At 36.0% G+C, this 22,789-nt stretch overlaps 1 protein-coding gene across 1 annotated transcript; it reads left to right on the forward strand.

The window, feature by feature from the left end:
* The first annotated feature begins 1,367 nt into the window (after positions 1 to 1,367).
* On the forward strand, positions 1,368 to 21,652 carry LOC127796619 (uncharacterized). Its single transcript, XM_052328855.1, has 13 exons — positions 1,368 to 1,562; positions 1,696 to 1,757; positions 2,264 to 2,344; positions 3,400 to 3,481; positions 3,687 to 3,757; positions 3,960 to 4,061; positions 6,783 to 6,872; positions 7,069 to 7,143; positions 17,425 to 17,457; positions 18,179 to 18,256; positions 18,814 to 18,876; positions 20,054 to 20,169; positions 21,172 to 21,652. Exons 1-13 carry the CDS (start codon positions 1,508 to 1,510, stop codon positions 21,191 to 21,193), a joined length of 930 nt encoding a protein of 309 aa, XP_052184815.1. The 5' UTR covers positions 1,368 to 1,507; the 3' UTR covers positions 21,194 to 21,652.
* The last annotated feature ends 1,137 nt before the right edge of the window (positions 21,653 to 22,789 follow it).

A 22,789-nucleotide genomic window follows, 5' to 3' on the forward strand; every position in this document is an offset into this window, starting at 1 on the left:
CAAAATATTGGACTTGCCCCTTATAAGTTTGGATAGCCTATTTTCATTTATAATGACTCTAATATGATATTCGCTTAGATGTAAAAATCAAACAATCTATGATCTTAAATGAAACAATAGGAGTCTCTTAGCTAATCATAAAATAAAACAACTTCAAAAGATTCAGAGACAACCACTTCACACACAACCAAAATTAAGATCCAATAGCTTCGCTGGAGTTTTGGGTCTTTCACGCATGCTTAAAGACCAGCACTGGCACCATTAATAATGCTAGTCATTTCAAATGAATTGCAAACCAATAAATTCAATATTGTTGGAAAAATGGCACATGTTTTTACTATGATGATAAATTCATTATTGAACATCAATATTAGTAATCTTAAATTTTCATGCTTAAAGACGCACACATCTTCATTATTACGGACAAAGATAATTTGAGTGGGGAAAGGAAATGATACGTGTAATAACCATGCAAACTACCAAGAATTGGTCAAGTTTGTTTAGTTAAGACTTTGTCAATTAAGACTTTATCAAGTATATTTAGTTGTTTTAGTGGGTGTTTAGTTGCTTTGGTGGATTAGATATTCTCTTATTTTATAGTTTGGCAGAGTCATATACATGTGTATATAAAAGATTTCATGAATTTATATTGATCAGTTTGGTTAATAGAAATTATTTAATTCCCTCTATTTGTCATAATTTTTATATAGATTATGTATTTATAAATTTTAAACCCAAATTCTTCTATAATTTTGATGATGGGTTCATTTTAAAACTCATCATAGATCATTGCTTTGCAAATTTTTTAATTTAAAATTTGTATTTGAACTTAATTCATCTATTTTGATTCAATTAAAGTTTAATTTAATAAAATTAGTAATAAATGCGTGACTTTACTTAAAAACTAAATTTATAAACTATTTTATTGAGGCGGCTCGTCAAATGACCCAAATCACAAATAGTCTGAGTATATTTCATTTGAATAAAATCATACAAAATTAATTTTATAAATTTTAAAATAAATTATTTATTATTTGTGAACTTTTCATTTTATAATAGAAATTATAAAAGTGTGTTTGAGAGTATAAAATTTCATAAAAAAATATCATATTCAAGAAATTAAATTATATATTTATTGTTTAACACATTGTATTTTTCATAAAATTAAATTATATGATATAACTATTAAAACATATTTTAACCTATTTTTTTATAAAATATTTCATTTAGAGGAGATAATTTTTATTTTTTATACAAATTAAAAAATATCTTATTTTTCAACTAAAAGCGGGGCCTGCCTTTCGAAGAGCAGCTCAGCGTGCCCCGTGGAGAAACCGGTTATGACCGAAGTAGATCTAACACCGCCATTCAAAGAAAGAACGACGCCGTTTTCTCAAGTCTAACTCTGAAATGAGACCAACCTCTTCCTCCTCCTCCTCCTCCTGCTAACTGGAAAAACTCGACTTGAGTTAGGTCAAGCAGCTAGGGTTGGGTGATCAAGCGGGCGATGGCGATGCAAACCGGCATAGGCTTCTCCAAGATCCTGATCTTGGTCGGAGCAGGTTCGGTCTCCCCCACAAACACCCAACAATCAATTCAATCCAACGTATCTGATCAATTCATCGTCGAGCTCTTGATGTCGATCTGGTTGATTACACTCGCCACTGAAATCTCTCTCTCCCTCTCTCTGTACAGGGTACACCAGCACGGTCCTGTTCCAGAACGGTAAACTGTCCGACGTATTGGGCGACATTCAGGTAAAATCAATTCTCATTCATTGCTGAATTTCTGTTCATTTCAAAGCCGGAAGTGTTAGTTTCTTGTGAATTCTTTTTTTTTTTGTTATTTATTTTTTTTATACTGTATTCTGTCTATCGTTGATCTTGTTTTGGATATTGAATAACTTTGGGCTATGTATGTTTGCATGCGTTTATATGAAGTCAATCAGAGATTTAATTACATATGCATGAGGTTGACTATTAGAGTTGGATTGAGGGGATGCATCTGAAATTTAGATGGTTTGGTGCTGCCTTATGAGGCACCTAATTTCTTACTATCTATCTATTGAGTCTAAGGTTTATGTTATCTGGTATTGCTTGTGGAAAAAATGTATCCAGATATGAATTTAAGTCATTTTACTTTAATAACTAATATCAGATGCTCTCATTTGGACCATGTAATAGAGATGTGGCCCTAGTGTATTTTGTGATTTGGGTTAGCGAGCTGATGCTTTCCTTAGTCTAACTGCGTTTTTTACTGGCAGTCCCTGGTGAAAGGATTTGAGAAAAAGGGGAACTCATCATCAGAGGGTGATTCTGATCATTCCGATGCCATTGCTTCTCAGGTGAGTTTGTTCATTTAGGGAAAAAAAAATAAAAAAAGAACAGCTTAACCAAGTATTAGGTGATAATGGGTTCTTGTTTATTGATAGGTACATTTTTTCTTGGAAGCATTTGGTTTCTTGTTATTTCCTTCCTAAAGATAAAATATTTCATTTTACACAGCGATTATAAAGTTCCTTTTGTAACTTGAATACGTATTTAAAAAGTAACGAAATTAAATAAATTTGTTACTTGGATTTATGGAGTGCAAATGAAAGGAAAGGTCAAAGATTGGAAAAGAAAATGAAGGGACTGGAGTTACTATTCTTTTTTTATTATTATTTTGATTGGGTTACAGAACAAGAAGGAATATTCATTGCCAAAACTTTTTTTTTTTTTTTGAATTTCATTATCCATAAAAAAGTATACTAATCAATTTCATCTCTCTCTCTCTTTCCCTCATAAATTTTGGTTCTGAACATAGCATTAAGGGGCTATATATCGTCTCCTTTATGGTGTATTTCCCATCTTTCTTATAAAAGTTTAAGAGAAGCAATAGCAAGGGAAGGATGGGTTTTTGCTTTTTATTCCCCTTCTTTCTGTTTTTTGGTTGGGGGGTTCTCACACTCACAATGGATTATATTGTGTCAACTATTCTTTAGAATAAAATAATTTTGTAATTTGCCTCTTTTCTGGAAGATTCAAGTCAGTTACTTATTCAACAATTTTAACTCCTGAAGCTTGCTTATCCAAACAAAAGCATATGTTGGATAATATTTGTATGAACTTTTGTTGAGGCATAACTCAGTTCATATCCCTCATGCCTGAATCTGGATGTTCCCTGCTCTCAAGTAGGATTAAATGGCAGACCTGTAGTATTCTCACCTGGATTATGCCTCTGTTTCACATTAACATTTAGAAACATGAAGAACCTCTTATTAATTGTTTGAAGAAGAAACTAGTTTCTTTTATTTTATAGGGGGAATCCTGAACTAATGTTCAAGAAAGATATAAGTCATGTTTCTTCACTGAATGTGTTTCTGGGATTGCTCTTTTCTTTGCTTTTTTTATCTTATAGGTGCGCCGGTTAGCAATGGAGGTCCGCCAATTAGCCTCAGCAAGACAGATTACTGTTCTGAATGGGAATTCTGGCCAAATTGGTATTCTTCTGCTTGAACTTTTCATAAGAATATCCTACTTTGATTTGTATTATATAGCTGTTGTAACCTTTATCTCAGATCAATCATTCATTTAGGTATCCATTAAGTTACTAAAAGTGCTTATGATGCTATGTGAATGTTGGCACTGTCCATTATGGCCATTGCCATTCAATGGAGCACTTTCTAATTGATATTATATCTCTAGGTGACATAACATCTCTTATAGTGCCGGCTGCTGCATTGGGAGCATTAGGTTATGGATACATGTGGTGGAAGGTTGGTTTAAGGATGACCCTTTATTTACATCAATTGCTCTTTATCAGTTGTTTTTCCTCTACTTTGCCCTTTTGCTTCCAAAATTTTTTATTTGATTGTTATTAAGTATGCAAATTTATTTGAATTTACAATTTTCTAATTCTGCATTTAATTTGTAAGACTAACTTTTCCTCTTCCCTTATTGTTATTTATTCATTTTCAGGGTTTTTCATTCTCAGACCTTATGTATGTTACAAAGCGTAACATGGCAAATGCTGTTTCAAACTTGACAAAACATTTGGAGCATGTGTCTGAGGCTCTTGCTGTAAGTTACAGGGTTCATTATCTTCGTTTTTAATGTATTTTTTGGTGCATAATCATAAAACAAAATCAGTTTGTTTGATCAATTTTCAGCACAGGCCTTCATCCCACTAGTTGGCTGCAACATGAATCCTAACTTTGTAATCTTTGTCTAGAATTCATGTTAAAAGATCAATGATTTTTATGATGGCTATAGGCTACTTAACTCTCCTCCTTTATCCGACATTGGGACTGGCTGTAATAAGAAGGAATACCTTCAACACTAGAAGTGTTGATGGATTATCCTAGTGTGTTCTCATGCACTTTCTCCCATTTGCTGAGCCAAAACACAGTTGTAAATCCTGTTTTTTCATTATAAGTGGCGATAGTTTAAAAAGATGGACTGTCCTGACTTGTTTGACTGCCCAAATCAATAATCAATCATAAGAGCTCACTGACCCATGAGGAGTTACTCCTTGCACTGTCAGCAGTAACAGCCTATTTAAGAAAAACTGCTAGCATCATTGATAACCAGTGCCTTGTTTTGACAGTCAAAAGTTTAAAGGGAATGAATGTCCTTTGTAATTATAAAATGGCTCAATTTTGGGCTGTGATTGACAGGTCCAAATCAGTTTACTGTTTGATCCATTTCACTCTCTGCACCTCAACCTCAATTTTGGCTGTGATTGACAGGTTCAAATCAGTTTATTGCTTGATCCAGTGGCTCAATTTTGGGCTGTGATTGTTGGGTCGAAATCAGTTTACTGTTTGATTCATTTCACTCTCCCAACTTGATGCCATGACTAAATTTGGTTGCCTTCCTCTTACAACCATCCCCCCCCCCCTCCCCCCCCCCTAAAAAAAAAAAGCAAAAAAAAAAAAAAAACGGAATGTTGAGTTTTTTCTATCCTATTTACAACAACAATATTAGAATCCATTGCTGCACCTTTTTGTCTCTGGTGCTAGACTGTTGTTGTTGTTGTGTCTGCTGAAGAACTTCATAGAATTGGCTTGCCTGGTTTTTGTAGAACCAGCTCCTGTTACAAAGGAGACACGTGGGAGCCTGCTCATTGGAAGTTAAACATCATTGTAAACAGATAATATATTGTTGAAGCCAGCTTGATTGGGCAGCCAAAGGAGTTTGCTGATGTTGGGAAATGGAGATGTAAAACAGATTTATAGAATAACAAAGTTTGACTTTTTGGCACCACTTTAACCATACTTTATAGATAGGTTAGTTAGTGCCTAGTGGTACACAATTTATGACATATGACTATTATAGCTTAGTTAGTGCCTATTGGCACACAATATATCCATGTATTCCTATGGTACAGGAAGTGGACATACTTGGTACTCAAGAAATCTGTTAGCACAATGAATGTTAGGTGAATTCATGAAATAACTGTTAGAATTTGTATTAGTCTAGCTGTTTAGTTTCGGTAAAGGGCAGGATTCTTAATTGGGGAATGATTGTATTCTTATATTTTATGTGTTCAGAATATAACAGAAATATCTACTTTTAAGTTATTTCCGGATAGGCCTTGTATTCCCTCATTAATGCATTTCAGTCCTTAAGTTGTAACCGCCTCTATCTCTTATAAATAGAGGCGGATAGGTTCTGTTGGGGCTACCTAGAATTCTTTCTATTATATTCGCACACGAGAGTTAGAGAATTGAGAGAGAGCTAATGCTCGGTCCTTGTATTCTTGTGAGAGAGGTTGTTGATTCTTAGCCTAAGTGTGTGCGAGGAAGATATTGGAGAGGAAGTGCTGTATTCTTGTTTCTTCGATAGTGGATTCTGTCGGCATCTTCTGGCAGTCTGGATGTAGGGCAAATTCTTGCCCGAACCAGGATAAGTCTTCTTGTTCATTTACTGTTACTGCTTGTTATTGTGTTCTGTTTTACGTTTCTTTTGTTTCTATCACCATCGGCTAAGGGTTTGGGTGTGAGAGAGTGTCTAATTGTGTGAGGAAGCTGATTCAAGACTCAACAATAACAACACAAAAATAAGCAGAAGAAAAAAAAATGAGATGGTATTGTAGGTAAAACAAAGAAAAATATGTTAATGGTTGGGCATGCACTACTGATTGTATTAAGGATGCTAGGTGACTAGAATAAGAAACTGCTTGGGATATTGATAAGTTTTTTCCTTCTTGATAGCTTTAAAGTTTGGTTTCAGTAGAAGAGCTAGGAACCCATAAAGAGTTATATAAATTTAATTTCATATGAAAAAAACTATGCGTCGTTCCTCTGAATGTTTGTTCAATACAGTAATGAGATTTGAATTGCGACTCCAACGTAAAACTTGGGCATTTTTACTTTGCCTCAAGTTTTTTTTTTAACAACTCTCCATTTTTAAATTCTCACTATAATTCTTTGAAATAGTAGATATGGAGTTCAGTGAGGATGTCTTTGAAAACTTTGGTATTGTTATTTTGAACCACTAGGTTTCTTTTTTGCCATTATCTACAATTTTTTGAAAGAGTATATGTGGAGTTCAGTGAGGAAGTGCAGTTAGTTGTCTAGGAAATCCTATACCAGGCCTTATTGTGTCTGACACAGATGACAAAGTCCCATTTACTAGTTTCCATGGCATGAATGCAAAATGTAACTGTTAAAAGTTTTCATTTCTATTTGTATAATTGCTTTCAATCTTTATCTTCTGTAGAAAACCTTTTTACATTTCATAGAAAATGAGTTTATATCCAACTATTTGATTGTTCACAAAATCCCTATTTTTGATCAGGCAACTAAGAGGCACTTGACTCAGCGCATTGAGAACTTGGATGGAAAACTGGATGAGCAAGTGGGAATATCAAAATTAATTAAGAATGAGGTATACATCCAAAAGCGTTTCTCTTTTTTGTGCAAGTTTGTAGTATTTTTATTCATGACTTTATTAGTATAATGGAGCATATTTTGATTGAAACTATTTCATATTGAGTAAGATTGAAAGAAATAACTTGGAATCTAATTGTGATTTGAATATGATCCAGTAACATCATAAGAGTTTTTTTTGACTTGTGGAACAGGTTACTGATGTTCGCACTGATCTTTCTCAAATTGGCTATGACTTGGACGCACTACAGAGAATGGTTTCTTGCTTGGTGAGCTTTGCCCGTTAAATTTGTAAATTGTCTTCTGTGTGGGGTAGCTCAAGTTAAGGTTTCTGCTGTTTCTTGACTTTTCTATCTTTAACAAACCTGATGAAACTTGAAAGGGCATATTGTTTTACTGTAAGGTATGACTTCTAGCTACCAATTTTATATGAATGAACTATCCAAACCTGTAAGAGGTTGTAATATGTTATAACCAGTATTGTCTAGGATTCTATTCCTTCTTGTCTACCCATGTACTGGATATGACTATTGTGTGTAATTTGGAGGAAAGAAGCTTGCCTTTGATTTCATAGTGGAGAAATTGCATGGCCAGTGGCATGGATGGAAGATTAAATTTCCCCCTTTTTTTACTAAATTTCATTTGATTTAATGCCTCTTGGATGAGAAGAATACATTAACATACTATACTCTGGTATAAATAAATGTCCTTATGTGGGGTTTGTACTCTTACCCATCATCTGATACATATCCCGAAATCATTAGTTTACAAATTTAAGGAGGTCCTACATCTCTTCGCCCTTGCATAGACCAAACTCACACTTTTAATATAATGTTAACCTAAGAAAATATCCATGATTAGAAATATATTTTCTATTTAGTGTAACAAGGTTGCGCACTTGGATAACAATGAGAGAACAGCTAATAGCTGATACCGTGTGTGGGATTAGATCCTTGAAATAGTGCATAATTGGCATGGTTTGACTGAATAGTTTGATGGCTGAAATCAGGGTGGTGGGACGGCAATTGCTAAATTGAGAAGCTGCATGTGGCTGGTTGTCACCACCCTAGGGGCACTACTGTAATTGAACTACTGTTGTTTTATTTGTAATTCTGTTGAAGAGCAGCCAGCCTATGCCTATAAAAGGCTACTTGTAAAAGGATGGGGATTCACGTGAATGGTAACTGAATCTTTTCCCTCCAAACTTTCTGTTCTCTCTCTCTCTCCCTCTTTTCTTACTGTTCTCCCCCTCTTTCAGTCTAACTCTCCCTCTCATTCTCTCTAATTCTCAAATTCTACCCTAAATAGCCTCAGTCGGATCTTAGAATCTGACAAGAGGTATCATAGGCAGTGGTCCTCGGCCATTGGATTGTGATCGGGGTGCAAAATAAGGCGCCGATTAGAGACATTTGAGCGATCTTGAAACCACAGTGATCGCTATCAGATCTGTTGGTTGCTGGTCCACAGCAATCGGTTACAGTGAATTCTGTCGATCGGATTGGATTGGGAAATTGTTGAGTCGTGGCTGCTGTCAGTCCCGATCAGTGATCAATTGCAGATTAGAGGAGATAGTAGTTGCAGATTGGACAGGCAATTTAGTACAAACCAGAGGAAGTGAATTAGTTGCAGCACAGAGGAGATAACTCCATTGCAGATCAGAGCGAGGTGGTCCTCGGCCATTAGATGGAGATTAAGGCGTTGGTGAGAAGCAGATCTGAGTGATCGGAGCCCACAGCAATCACGATCAGATTGTGGAATTGTCGATCACGGTAATTCAGTTGACTCTGATCTGCACTGAATTGCGAAGATGGTGGAAGGATAGAATGAAGCAGCTGGAGGCCAGATTGTTAAAATTGGGAGCACTGGAACACTAATTTTAGGCCCAATATAACACACACACACACACTTCTTGATTCACGCCACAAATAGAAAATAAGATAGAAACAGAATTGAAATAGAGACAGAACATGCCAAACCACAAGAACACTAGCGATTATCCTGGTTTAGATCGCAAATGTGGTCCTACATCCAGCTTTCGGTCAGAGAGCAATCAACTAAGGGCCTATTCTCTTTTTTGTTTTCAGATCGTTTTTAGTTTTTAATTTTTTAAAATAGTGAAAACATGTTTGTTTTCATATTTTTAAAAACGCATTTTTGAAAACAAAGAAATTTTTTATAAAGAAAACTCAAAATAACAAAAAAATGTTTTGAGTATTTTAAGCCAAAACATGCTAAAAAATCCCAAAACGTGGAAAACGAACAGCAGCTCTCTCTCTCTCTCTTTGTTGTGCACTCACCGCCTACTCCATCTCCTTGTCCTCTCCATTCTCCAGGCAGCCAACCACCGCCCCTACCATCGACAACCAAGGCCTTTCGGTCATCACGTCTATGTCACTATCGCCGCTCAATAACCACCGCTGAGGCTCGACCATCGCCTTCTTCACCACTACGCTTGGCCACTGTGAAGCGCGACAACCACTGCGTCTCTGCCTCCTTTGGATTTTCGACAACTGCCTCTTTATCTTCTCTGCCCTTACTGTCTAGATCGGTTCTCTCTCTGTTCATTCTCGCCGTATATATATATATATATTCGCGGGGGTGTGTGGCCCGGAAATTAAAAGTTAGATATACAAAGATCTAGCCATCAGATCTAACCCATTTTGGGGTATGTTGGTCACTATGGTGAGGTGAAGCCAATGGTTGGTCCTGATAGTTGGAATCACCGGTCGATGGTGGGTGAAAATCTGGAAATTAATTTTCAGATCCAGCGATCTGACCTTTGGAAATTAAATATTTGTTGTTTGTATTTTATTTTTGTAACAGAAAAAAATGAAGAATTAATTGGAGAAAAAAGGTTATCTCGGCTTCATTGATAGACTTTGATTAATACAAGATTAGTAGATAGGAATCCTACCTATTGTACAAGTCTAACTTATCTAAATTACAAAACATAATTAGTTTAAACTTATAGATAATCTATTTACAGAAACAGAAAACAAAATATGCTAAATAAAAGGAGAGACATTCGGTCTTATCTTCAGCTTTGAGAATTCCGAAACTTTAGGAGCATTATCTCGGTTTTTTTTACTTGAGGATAAATCTTCTCTGAATTTAGCTTAATTATCCACACTCCCCCTCAAGCTTGAGCTGAAAAATGTTGTTCAAACCAAGCTTGGAGCTCATTCCATAAAAAATTCTTCTCGGTAGAGCTTTAGTTAATATATTAGCAACTTGATTTGTAGTGGGAGTATATACCAACTGAAACATCCCTTCTTCCAACTTCTCTTTAATAAAATGCCGGTCTATTTCAACATGTTTTGTCCGATCATGATGGACCGGGTTCTTTTCAATGCTGATTGCAGATTGATTGTCACATAGAACTTGAACTGGTTTAGGGATAGCCACTTGAAGTTGTTGAAATAATCTCCTCAACCATATTCCTTCACAAAACCCTTGAGCTATAACTTGAAATTCAGCCTCTGTACTACTTTTTGCGACCACGGACTATTTTTTGCTACGCCAAGTTACTAAATTCCCCCAAACAAAAGAACAATAGCCAGATGTTGACCTCCTATCACGAACAAAACCAGCCCAATCAACATCACTATACACTTCTATTCCTCAATTATTTGTTTTTCGAAACATCGAGCCTTTGCTCGGAGTCAATTTTAGAAACTTTAAGATGCGATAGACAGCATTCATATGTACTTCTCTAGGATCATTCATAAATTGGCTAACACAACTTACTGAGAAGCTTATATCAGGCCACTTGTGGGATAAGTATATTAACTTTCCCACCAATCTTTGATACCTTTCAACTGGTGCACTTTCCTTGCTAAGATCTAACTTTGTAGTTGGATCCATAGGTGAATCAGCCGGTTTGCAACCCAACATTCCAGTTTCTTTTAGAAAGTCTAGAGTATACTTTCTTTTGATCTTGCAACCTCCATACCCAAGAAGTACCTTAGATTTCTGAGATCCTTGATTTCAAATTCCTTTGCAAGCATGCCCTTGAGATTATTTATTTCCAGCTGGTTATCTCCTGTAACAATAATATCATCCACATATACTATAAAGAATGGATAATTTACCTTCCATGGTATGCTTGATAAACAGTGTATGATCAGCTTGACTTTGATTGTGCCCTTGTTGTTTGACTACCTTTGTAAATCTCTCAAACCTAGCTCTAGGTGATTGTTTGAATCTGTAGAGGGATCGTTCAAGTTTGCATACCTTATTTCTCGTATGATTGGTTTCAAAGCCATGATGAATTTCCATGTAGACTTCTTCTTCTAGAGTTCCATTTAAAAATGCATTCTTCACGTCTAGTTGGTGAAGAGGCCAATCTAAATTTGTAGCTATAGACAATAGGATTCGGATGGTATTTAATTTTGCCACTGGAGCAAATGTCTCTTAGTAATCAATACCATAGGATTTAGTGAACCCTTTGCTACTAGCCGAGCTTTGAATCGGTCAATCTGCCCATCTTTCTTATACTTTACTGTAAAAATCCACTTGCAGCCAACAAGTTGTTTTCCAGGAGGTAGATAGGTTATCTCCCATCTTCCATTTTTCTCCAAGGCATTCATTTCATCAAGAACAACTTGTTTCCACTGTGGCTGTTGGAAGGCTTTTGTAACTGTGTTTGGCACCTGCACCTTATTCAAATTTGATAAAAACACACAAAACTTTGATGACAGGTCCTTGTAGGATATATAGTTGTGTATTGGGTGCTGAGTGCAAGATCTTACGCCCTTCCGTAAGGCAATAGGCCAATCAGTCTCATCGGTGGCTGCACTATCTAAACTGTCCCCAAGATGATTACAACTGTTAATGTCACTGTCACTTAGAGAGGAATTGCTGCTAGTATCTTGGTCAGGCCGATTGTAGGATTGGTGCTCTTTTTCTTGTTGGGACTTCCTGCAAGAGTAGACCTGAAATTCTTTGGTGGTAGGAGGCTGAGGACTAAGGAAACTTGCAGGAGGGTGGTCATGGGTAGATTGAGGTTGTTGATGGTTAGGCTCTGGATGTATGGGTGTAGTAGATTGCAAAGTTTGCTGCTGCATAGACTGTTGCTGCATAGGAATAGGGAGCTGCATAGGAAGAGTTTTCCAAAACTGATATTCTTGAGAATTATAGGAATGGTTCTCCCCCTGAATATCAGTTTTGGGATAATAAGGTTGATGTTCAAAAAAGGTTACATCCATGGAGTTAAAAATTTGTTTATGCTCGGGAGAGTAGCACTTGTAACTTTTTTGATGAGGAGAATAGCCAATGAAGATGCATTTAAGAGATTTAGGGTCAAGTTTTCTTTGGAATTGCTGGTGTACATGCACAAAAACAGTACATCCAAAGATTTTAGGAGGGATATGAGATAGCAGCCGAGTGTGAGGGTAGGATTTGAGAAGGATTTGGCTCGGTGTATGATGGTTTAGAGTTTAAGAGGGTAACTGGTGAATGAGATAAGTGGCTGTGAATCACCCCAAAAATGTTTAGGGACATTTGTAGAAAATAGCAAAGAACGAGCCACTTCTAAGATATGCCTATTTTTCCTTTCGGCTACACCGTTTTGTTGGGGTGTATCCACACAAGAACTTTGATGTATAATGCCATTGTTTGAAAGATAGGAACCAAGGATTGAAAAAAAATATTCCTTGGCATTATCGGTTCCGAGGATTTGAATTTTGGTATTAACTTGTCTTTCCACCATAGAATGAAACAATTGAAAAATGGAACCAATTTCTAATTTTTCTTTCATGAGAATTACCCATGTAAGTCGGGTATGGTCATCAATAAATGAAGCAAACCAACGAGAACTAGTTATGTTTTTAACTCGAGAAGGTCCCCATACATCACTATGGATCATAGAAAAAGGGTGTGAAGGAGAATAACTTTGACTAGGATAATTATTTCTTACATGCTTAGAGTATTGACAAATTTCACAATGTATTTGCTGTGAATCTTGACTCTTAAACAATGCTGGGAATAATTTCCTAAGGTAAACAAAGTTTGGATGTCCTAATTTATAATGCCATAACATAATTGCATCATTATGAGTGGTGGAGGAATTGGAGAAACAAACTGAAGGAATGACCGAACAGGTGTTGGACTGAACTAGGTTATCTTCGGAGTTGGTCTTAGCAAGGAGATAGAGCCCCAATCCTTCTTCAGGACTGTCAATCATCTTCCCTGAAGTCTGCTCTTGAAATTCACATACATTCTTTGAGAATTTGGCAATACAATCTAAATAAGATGTTAGTTTACTGATAGACAATAGATTGCAATCTAGATTAGGTACTAAGAGAACCGATTTTAGCACAATATCCTTGGAGATAGTAACAGTTTCGGTTCCCCACAACTTTTGATAGAGAGCCATCAGCCACTCTAACAGTCCAGTTCTTGTCACATGGCTGGAAATTGGATAACAAACTGATTTGTCCCGTCATATCATATGATCTGAGGCCCCTGAATCAATCACCTAAACAGTAGATAAATCTCTTTTAGTGACAAACACATGTAAGAAAATACCTTTATGGGCTATGGATCCTGATGTTATGGTTGAGGACTGATTAAGTTGAGTCTTCTCAAACATGGACTTCAACCACTCCATTTGTTCCTTGCTGAATGGTGTTGGTGCTGCAACTGTAGTGGTCTCTTCTATGGACACTAGGTTGCCCTTACTCCTTCTTTCATGAGTTGGCTTCCAATCATCAGGTTTTCCATGTATCTCCCAACAAGTATCCTTGATGTGTCCTGTTTTGTGGCGTGATCAAACCATGATTGTCCCTTCCTTGGTTTGAAATTCTGTGATGAAGTGTCTCTGGTTACTAAGGCTAAGTGTTCCAGATTTGATGTTGTTGGCTAAAGCATGATTTTCAGTTGGCTTTCTTCCCTTCGAACCTTGGAAAAAGCCTCTCGGATACTAAGGAGAGGTTTTGTACTGAGTATCCTTCCTCTAACACCATCTAGATTCTTATTCAAGCCCATTAAGAACTTATACAGCCTCTTTTGTTCAACAATCTTCTTGTATTTTGTAGAATCTTCTGTGCACTTCCATTCAATGTTATCAAAGTTATCTAGTTACAGCCAATATTTATTCAAAGAATTGAAATATTGAGTCACATGTGATTCACCTTGTTTGAGATCTTCAAGCAATCTTTCAATCTCAAACAGTTTAGAGGTGTTTTTAACATGTGAGTAAGCCTCCCTAGCAGCCTCCCAAATCTCTTGGGTTGTATCATATAACATCAAATTTTCTCTTATATCATTGACCATAGAATTAATGAGCGAAGACATTACCATGTTATTCTCGGCTTGCCAACTCCGATATGTAGAATCTTCCTCTACTGGTTTGGTTGTTGCCCCGGTCAAGTAATCATCCTTTCCTTTCCCTCATATGAACATCAAGACGGATACAGACCATTGTAGGTAATTTTGCCCATTCAATTTATGTCCAGTAATAGTGAACATACTATTGTCGATGGGGCCTTGATTGTTGGTGGATAAAGGGACGATTTCGGATGGTTGAGTACTCTTGTCGTCCATGTTGATAAGTAGGAGAGAGATGAACTGGAAATTGAGGACATGCTTTGGAAGAAAAACAGAAGGAGGATTATCGGGAGATTTGGAAGGGAAAACCGGAATGAGGACTATCGGGAGATTCTTTGGCCAAAGGGTAGCTCTGATACCATGAAGAATTAATTGGAGAAAAAAGGTTATCTCGGCTTCATTGATAGACTTGATTTATACAAGATTAGGAGATAGGAATCCTACCTATTGTACAAGTCTAACTTATCTAAATTACAAAACATAATTAGTTTAAACTTATAGATAATCTATTTACAGAAACAGAAAACAAAATAAGCTAAATAAAAGGAGAGACATTTGGCCTTATCTTCAGATTTGAGAATTCCGAAACTTTAGGAGCATTATCTCGGTTTTTTTTACTTGAGGATAAATCTTCTCTGAATTTAGCTTAATTATCCACAAAAAATATTGCAAGATTCACCAACTTTAAAATGTATATATTACTTAATAATATACTAGCATTAAACTGTTCCAGTTTACTAAATAATTAAATTCATTAAATAAAATATTATAAAATAATTTTTCTCAAAATTTCAAAGTACACTCGTTTTTCAGTTTTTTGTTTTGAGAAATAGTTTTTTAGAATAATAAAAAGAATGTGATTTCAATAATCTCAAAATAGACACTCAAAACACAAAACTGAAAATGAATTTAAAACTCAAATCTAAAAATTGAAACACGAATATAACGCCACCTAAGATTCTTGATGAAATCAGTACAAGACTTTTGACACTCGCACAAGGCCTTCCCACTTGATACATGAGAACTCTCATTATGAGATTACAAGTCTATCTTCTCTAGCTTTCTCTCACGATACAACCTTGCGCACAACAATGAAATGATCGATCATATGGGTCTTCGGCAGTTTACCCCACGCTTCTTATTTATAGACACAAGGGCATGAGTTACAAGGGAGGATATAATCGGGACATTTCCCTAACTACCTCTTACTTAATACAATATACAGTTAGCCTAATTTACCTAACTGTCACTGCCGCACATATAATCCTCAAATAGGAAGTCCGAGTCCTTCTAATCTTTCCAGCCACTCAATGCAAAACTAACAATTCTCCACCATTTTGCTTGAGTTGCTGCCTGGAACGTGATCTCATCAATCTGCTCGTCATCTGGACCTGCATAAAACTGATCATTTACATAATATAACCTGCAAGTGTCTTAAATAATGGTGTAACTTAGACATAGGAACTGCCTTTGTCAATATATCACTGCAAATCTTTGGGGACAAGAAATCTCTTGGGAGGGTGGGGGGGGGGGGGGGGGGATGAATTGTCACAACCCTAGGGTCACTATTGTAATTAAGCTACTATTGTTTTGTTTGTAAATCTGTTAGGCGCCATTGCTGCTACTATTTTAGATTGTAACTTCAGTTACACCAACTGAAGAGCAGCCAACCTATGCCTATAAAAGGCTACTTGTAAGAGGATGGGGATTCATGTGAATGATAACTGAATCTTTCCCTCCAAACTTTCTCTTCTCTCTCTCTCGCCCTCTCCCTCTCCCTCTGTTCTCCCTCTTTTCTTGCTGTTCTCCCCCTCTTTCAGTCTAACTCTCCCTTCCATTCTCTCTAATTCTCAAATTCTACCCTTAATAGCCTCTGTCAGATCTTAGGATCTGACACTGGTGTGGATTAGTCTTCCTGAGAGGATGTTGCTTTGGAGCTTCATTTTTGACATAAGAACTGGTGTTGCTCCAGGAGCTTTCAACTTCTTTCCTTGCTAGGATTTCTGGAGACTTGAAGACAGATACTTTTTTACTGACTAAATTGGAAGAGTTTGCTTTGAATTGTGAACATAAAAAGAGGCTGTCCCCTCTGCACAAAGCTTCCTGTTTGCAAGGGTCGGGGGAGGGATATATTTTTATGCAGCCTTTCCCATACTTTTTTGCAGAGACTGTTTTCACAACTCAAAACCCATTACCTTCATTATTAAACAACCCCCCCGTGGGGAAAAAAAAAAAAAAAATCATGATCTTCCAATTACAAAAAAGCAACCATACTGTTGCTACCAAGGCTTACACTCAAATTGTGAACCTAATTGTTGCTAATAATATGCTGACTCCATTGTTGGTGGCAGGAGTCTCTCTACTTGAAACCTGTAATATGGATCCATTGTCCTCACTAATCTATTGAATAAAGAGGAAAGTACATGGCAGTTATTTTTGGGTTTTGCATGGATGATTTTGTCTAGAAGATGAAGAAGACATTAGAACCTGTTAGAAGAATGAGTGCGACTGGAATTTTCTAAGTTAGAGAGTAGTTAACTTAGATGTTTATTATAAGGGATATTTTAGTCTTTGTGTAGGCTAAATAATAGGCCTTGTAATTAACGCCCCCTATGGTCTATAAATAGGAGGCGAGGGCTAGGCAGTCAGACGTAACAAACTTCATTCATTTCTGTCTCTGAATACAAGTGAGATTGCCAAGAGGAGAGAAAAGGCTTTGAGAGAAGGTTAGTTTTTGTAATCTCTTGTGTGTAGGCAGTGAATTTGTGTGATAGAGAGTTGAGAGTTCTTGTAATCTGTTTTCACCAGTTTCGAGTGGAATTGCTCTCGGGATTTGCAGCTAGATGTAGGACTGATCCTTGATCAGTTTGAACCAGGATATATCTTGCACCTACTGATTTGGTTCGGTTGTATTTTCTTTGTTCTTTCTTTGTTTAATTCTGTTCTTGCATTTCCAGTTTATATTTTCTGTTGAGGATGATTTTCGGGTGAGGAGTGTTGAGAGATTTGGCAAACTAGAAGTATTGAATTGAGTTTCTAAGAGCTCCTAATCCTAACAGTTATTAATTAAAATAGGTTGAATCACTCAGTAGAACATGTTAATGTGAAAGTTTTCTTGCGTGTTATTTAGAAGTTATTTCTTCTTCAACCCTTCAATTATTTCTGTTGACTAATTCACTTTTCGTTTATTGTTATTTATTTATTTATATTTTTGCTTGTAGGATGGAAAGATAGGCTCACTGGAGGACAAACAGGTAAAAATTGCATCCATACTTAGAATTCAAATTGGAGAGGCAGCGAGGCTACAGTTACATTGATCTGAATAGATATGATAATGTGATGTCCTTTAAAATGTTAAAACATGCGTAGTATGGCAAAACAAGTTTGGTTTTAGATGATCTAGGAAAGGTTTCTACTTGTCATTGATTGAAGAGTAATGGGGATAATTATTAGTGCAATACCTACTAAGTGCTTTCCTGATCTTGTATAGTACATCACTGTTGGCATGAATACTTGTGCACATAAGGTTTTATTTCTATTATTACTATTTTTGTGTGTGTTGGGGGTGGGGGGGATAAGTTAGTATATTGAAGGTTTATGTTTTGGAAGTCTATTATTCCATAACTTCTCCACATTCTCACTGGTTATTAGTCTGCTTTACCAATCCAAATTTCCTCCTTAAGAAAAGGAATAGTTCTGTTTAGACATTGGTGTTTCACTTCTCCCATAGAAGTACTATAAGAGCCACTAAAGAAAATATTGTTGGTATTGGCTTTTGGGGCATCATAAGTTCATAACCTTAATGTCTAGAGTAATATGGTAGATTAGACCATAAACCACCTGAAAGCAAACTCAAAAAATGCTTATGTATATCATCTTGCTTGAATGATTTTCCATTGCACTGGTTTAATTTTATTCCCCCCTTCCCCCTTCTTTTATATGCTTGGGTATATTCTGACACAATTGTGGCAACAGGATTTTGCAAATATGGGTGTATTATATCTGGTCAACTTTGTTGATGGAAAAAAGATGAAAATGCCAGAATCTTTTCAGGTTTGCCAATTACTTGTGCAACTTTTGAATTTACGTGGACCTTTTAGTTTGAATTGCCTGTTTGTAGAATCTTCTTGTTTGTTGTTTGCTTTATCCAGTGGCACTTTTTGATTACTACCATCCTAACTGTCATTCCTGCATCACTAAATAGAGTAGGACTTCTTTTGTAGCATGGTCAAGTCTATCTGCTTAACACTAGGAATATTTTACTTCAAAGTCCATTAAAATGTGCATGGGCATTCATATTAACTAAGTTAGGGTCAGTGGCATGAGTGACATTCATAATGTCAATCGACTTTTAAAAGTTACATTGACAATACAAATCCCTAGAAAAGAACAGTGTGACAACTTTATGTGTAATGCCCTCCACTTTCTAACAAGGAAATGATGAAATGAGGTTCCAACACCATGTTCATATAAAAATGTTTCATGACATAGCATGAGTGAAGATAATTGATATTTTAATGTTCCATCAGACAGTTGATATTGTGAAACAAACTCGTACAACGTGGAAACACGACATTTTACGCTATTTACATGTTTTATATTTTCTGCAGGAACAACTAAAGCTTTCAGGGAAATCCCGTAGTTATCTTACCTCATCTGAAACAAGTCTCAAGGTTTCTTCTTTTCTGTTTGAGAACTCTTTATTTGTTTGTTTAATCAGACAGAATTTATTTATTTCACATTGAAAGGTCACCATTGATATTACCACTGTTAGATGATAACATTGCAAAGTAATATTATCATCTAACATCTAGTGAAAAGAAAAATATTATCATTGATCTAACAGAATAATGTTTCATTAGCTGGTACATTGGTTGTAAATTGAAGAGCATTCTTATTTTTGAACTAATATCATGTTTTATTAACACGGGCATTTTTCTTTGCAAACATAATCTTGACATGAACGTGGGCATGAGTTTATGGTGCAGGTATTGGTCAAGCTGTAGTCATCAAATTTTCATGCTTGAGGATAGTGAGACCTGATTAGACTCCATACTTCTTAATGGATCATTTCATTTCTCCTGGGTAAATTGGTTTGGAGAAATATCAAATACCATATCATAGATCCATAGAGAAATCTGCTACTTGACCATGTTGGTGCTCATACTGGGCATGTCAAACATGTCACCCATTCCCTGATCCAACACACCAGTGTTTCCATGTAACACAGGCAAAGTTTACTCTTTTCTTATTCTTTTAGTTGGTGTGGTGGGTCTGACATATTAGTGTCCATCAAAGCAGTATTTATTTTGTGGAAGCTGCTTATTTCTGATCTACTAAGGTCAAACTTAACTACTGAAGATCCTTACGTCTATACTGATATTCTCCAGGGTGTTCCACTTGATTTTCTGTTCCACCAATACACTTCTTTCTTTGTTTCTTCGTTTCCAAACACTCCCCCCCACCAAAAAAAAAAAAAAAAGAGAAAGAAAGCCCAGAGCAGTATTTGCGCAACTGCTTGTTTCTGTTCTGCTGTAGATCAAAACTTAACTAGGTGAAGATCCTTGCATCCATACTGATATTCTCCAGAGAGTTCCACTTAATTTGCTGTTCCACTGCTAAAACTTCTTTATTTCTTTGTCCCCCCCCCAAAAAAAACACACACACACGCAAAAACAACACACACACAAAACAGTGTGAACAGATCATTCTTTTCTAAAATCAAAGTGTTTTTTATATGATTGTGATACCTACAGGAGCATGCATGATGATGCTGGGCTGTGAAAATCCAGAAAAGCTGAAAACATGTGCATCACTTTGTTTAACTAGTGCAACCTTACTTTTCTGCAGGGTCTGAAGGAGATAGCAGATTCATTAGTTTCAGGAAATGCTGGTAGGTCAATAACAGATGGTACTGTGCAAGACGGCTTGGATGAGTTGGATGGCAGGCCAAGGAGTCTCATAAGGTATATTTTATCTGGGCTTCTATGTTTCTTTTGCCAGCTGCCTAAATCATGCTGCATCTTGATTTTCCATAAATGATCTAGAGAAATGTAGTTAGGGTGCAATTAAGCAACATGCTTCTGTCCAATCTGATGCATTTGAAATCTTATGTCTAAATGAGAGTGAGTGTTGCAGCGTACACCAATTGTTGTCAATACTTACCAGTCAATCAACTAGATTCCTTATTGGTACAATATGATACCAGGTCTCTTTCTGGATATATCAGTATAATAAATTAATCGTATTTATTATAAAAATGAGAATGAATGTTGCAGTGTCAAGAGTATATGCTAACTCCAAAATATACAATTTAACATAACAATCTAACAGCATTCCAAATTAACATAGATACAATCTGTACTTTCCTGTATTGTAGAGAAATAATATTATACAAATAATAATAACATTTATACATATGAAGGATTATATGATTAGTAATATAACGTTTATACATATAACATAAATAAAAAATGTAAGACCGTATGTTCTGTCTAGTACCCCATTGTATTTGTATCAGTATCTGGGAACGGCATTCTTGTTTCAGGATCCAGTTAATCCATTGTATTTGTATCAGTATCTGGGAACGGCATTCTTGTTTCAGGATCCAGTTAATAGGACTTCATCCCTAGTGCCTGTTGCAAGCATTCCCGCAGTCGAACGTAGGGAAGCAGTTTCATCCCTATTGCAGGGATTGGCTGATTGGTACTAACCCGTATCTTCGTTGGAATAAAACCACAGTTCTTTTGTACCTATGCGGCGGACTTAGGGACCTGAGTCCTATTATACGTGTTTGTTTCCTTGCACTTAAACATAAAGTAGCTGCCCTGATTGCCCTATGCGCCCACATGATGTTGCCCATTAGAGTTCACAACTCAGATCTAGGTTCAAACTTGAGCATTTTAGTAGTGCTCTTTGCATCGTGGACTTTCCCTGGTGACAATTAAACATATGCTATTTATTTGCAGGACGGCCTCAGCCAAGTGCTGATTCAAACATTTTGTTAAGACCTCAAGGAGGAGCTGTTCTTTTCAGTAGCCCATGAATGAAGATTATGTATGGTCAATAAAAAGCGGCGGTGTGCTGTCCGTGTGTATCATATATATTCATTTCACGGTTAAATTTAATGTAAAACATGGGGGGGGGGGGGGGGGGGGGGGTTTCTTGGTTTGTCTAGATGAAATCCTTTATGCATCTACTTGTGTTTATCTCTTGTGCTCAATTTTAATGTAGATATTTAGCACTCTATCTCCATCTTCCACACATGAGGATCGATCTTTACTATTGTTAGTTTGGCTCTGCCCCTTTATTTTTATATTTTTGGTGTTTATTTTAAAAGGGGTAAGCACAATGCCAAGTGATCCATTTGGGTGGGGGGAAGAGTCTGGACTCGAGACTTTTCTTTGAACAATCACCGCTCAATGTAACGAAGTTGCTACTCAAGTGGTATTTCTTCTCTCTCGTTTTCTTTCTTTTTGTTTTTAAATTTAATGTGTCAGAATTTAATTAGAATTGAAAGTTTGTTACAATTAAACCTTCAGATGCACAAAAGAATATAAAATATTTACGTGAAAAATTTAAATTAAAAAAAAATCACGGGTAGGGAATAGAATATTACTATGGTAAAAATTAATACAATAATTTTAAAATATTTGGTATAAAAAAACATAACATTTATCTATAAATATATATAATATTAATTTATATATATATGTTTATGTTCTAATTAGAAGATAGTTATAAAGATATATTTTTAATTATAAATAAATTTGAATTTTGACTCACAATTATCACATAATGTTACTACTAAACTTTGGTCCCAGCTAGAAGGATGGACTGTGAGTAACAGCTAGCAACTTTTGGGATTAATAAAAAAAACACGAGCAGTTCCAAAGGCAATGCAAGTATAATTGAACTTCAAACGAAGCTGTTTGTGATGCTCTGGTGCATGTAGAGTGAACATAAAAATAACCCCAAATCAATGGGGGTTATGTTCACCCTCGTTAAAGAAGGTGAACGAGGGTGAACAAAATCGCACTCCCTAACAAATAGACTTGGGGGCCTGTTTAGGATTGAGTTTGTCGGTTGCAAGCAAACACAGTAAGTTGTGTTGTTTAGTAATATAATGGCCTGTTTGTTGCAACTTAATTAAAGAAATTATAGTTTCTAATTTCTTAAATTATAGTTTCTAAAACTTAGAATAAGATGTGAACTTGTTTGTTACAACTTCTCAGAAGTTGTAGTTAAACAGTTGCGGTGTTTGATACCATAAGTTATAAAATAATTTATTTTTGTATAATTGTTCATAATATCCTTAATAGTTATAGAATGATAATTTAAAAATTAATTAGTGTATAAGTTTAAAGTGTAATAAAAAAATTAATTAGTGTATAGAGAGAGGGAGATGGCGAGAGAGAAGAAGAGATTTGAAAATGGAGATGACGGTGAAGAAGAGAGACCCTTGATTGCGTGGATAGAAGAGTAATTATTTATTAAAAATAAGATAAAATTGTCACAAAAATGTAACTGTTTAATCAGAAGTTGTAGAAGCTGGGGTACCCCAGCTTTAAAAAAGCTAGCTTCTAC

This window comes from Diospyros lotus, chromosome 3 (genome assembly GCF_014633365.1).
Source record: "Diospyros lotus cultivar Yz01 chromosome 3, ASM1463336v1, whole genome shotgun sequence".
In the NCBI taxonomy this organism is placed as follows: Eukaryota; Viridiplantae; Streptophyta; class Magnoliopsida; order Ericales; family Ebenaceae; genus Diospyros; species Diospyros lotus.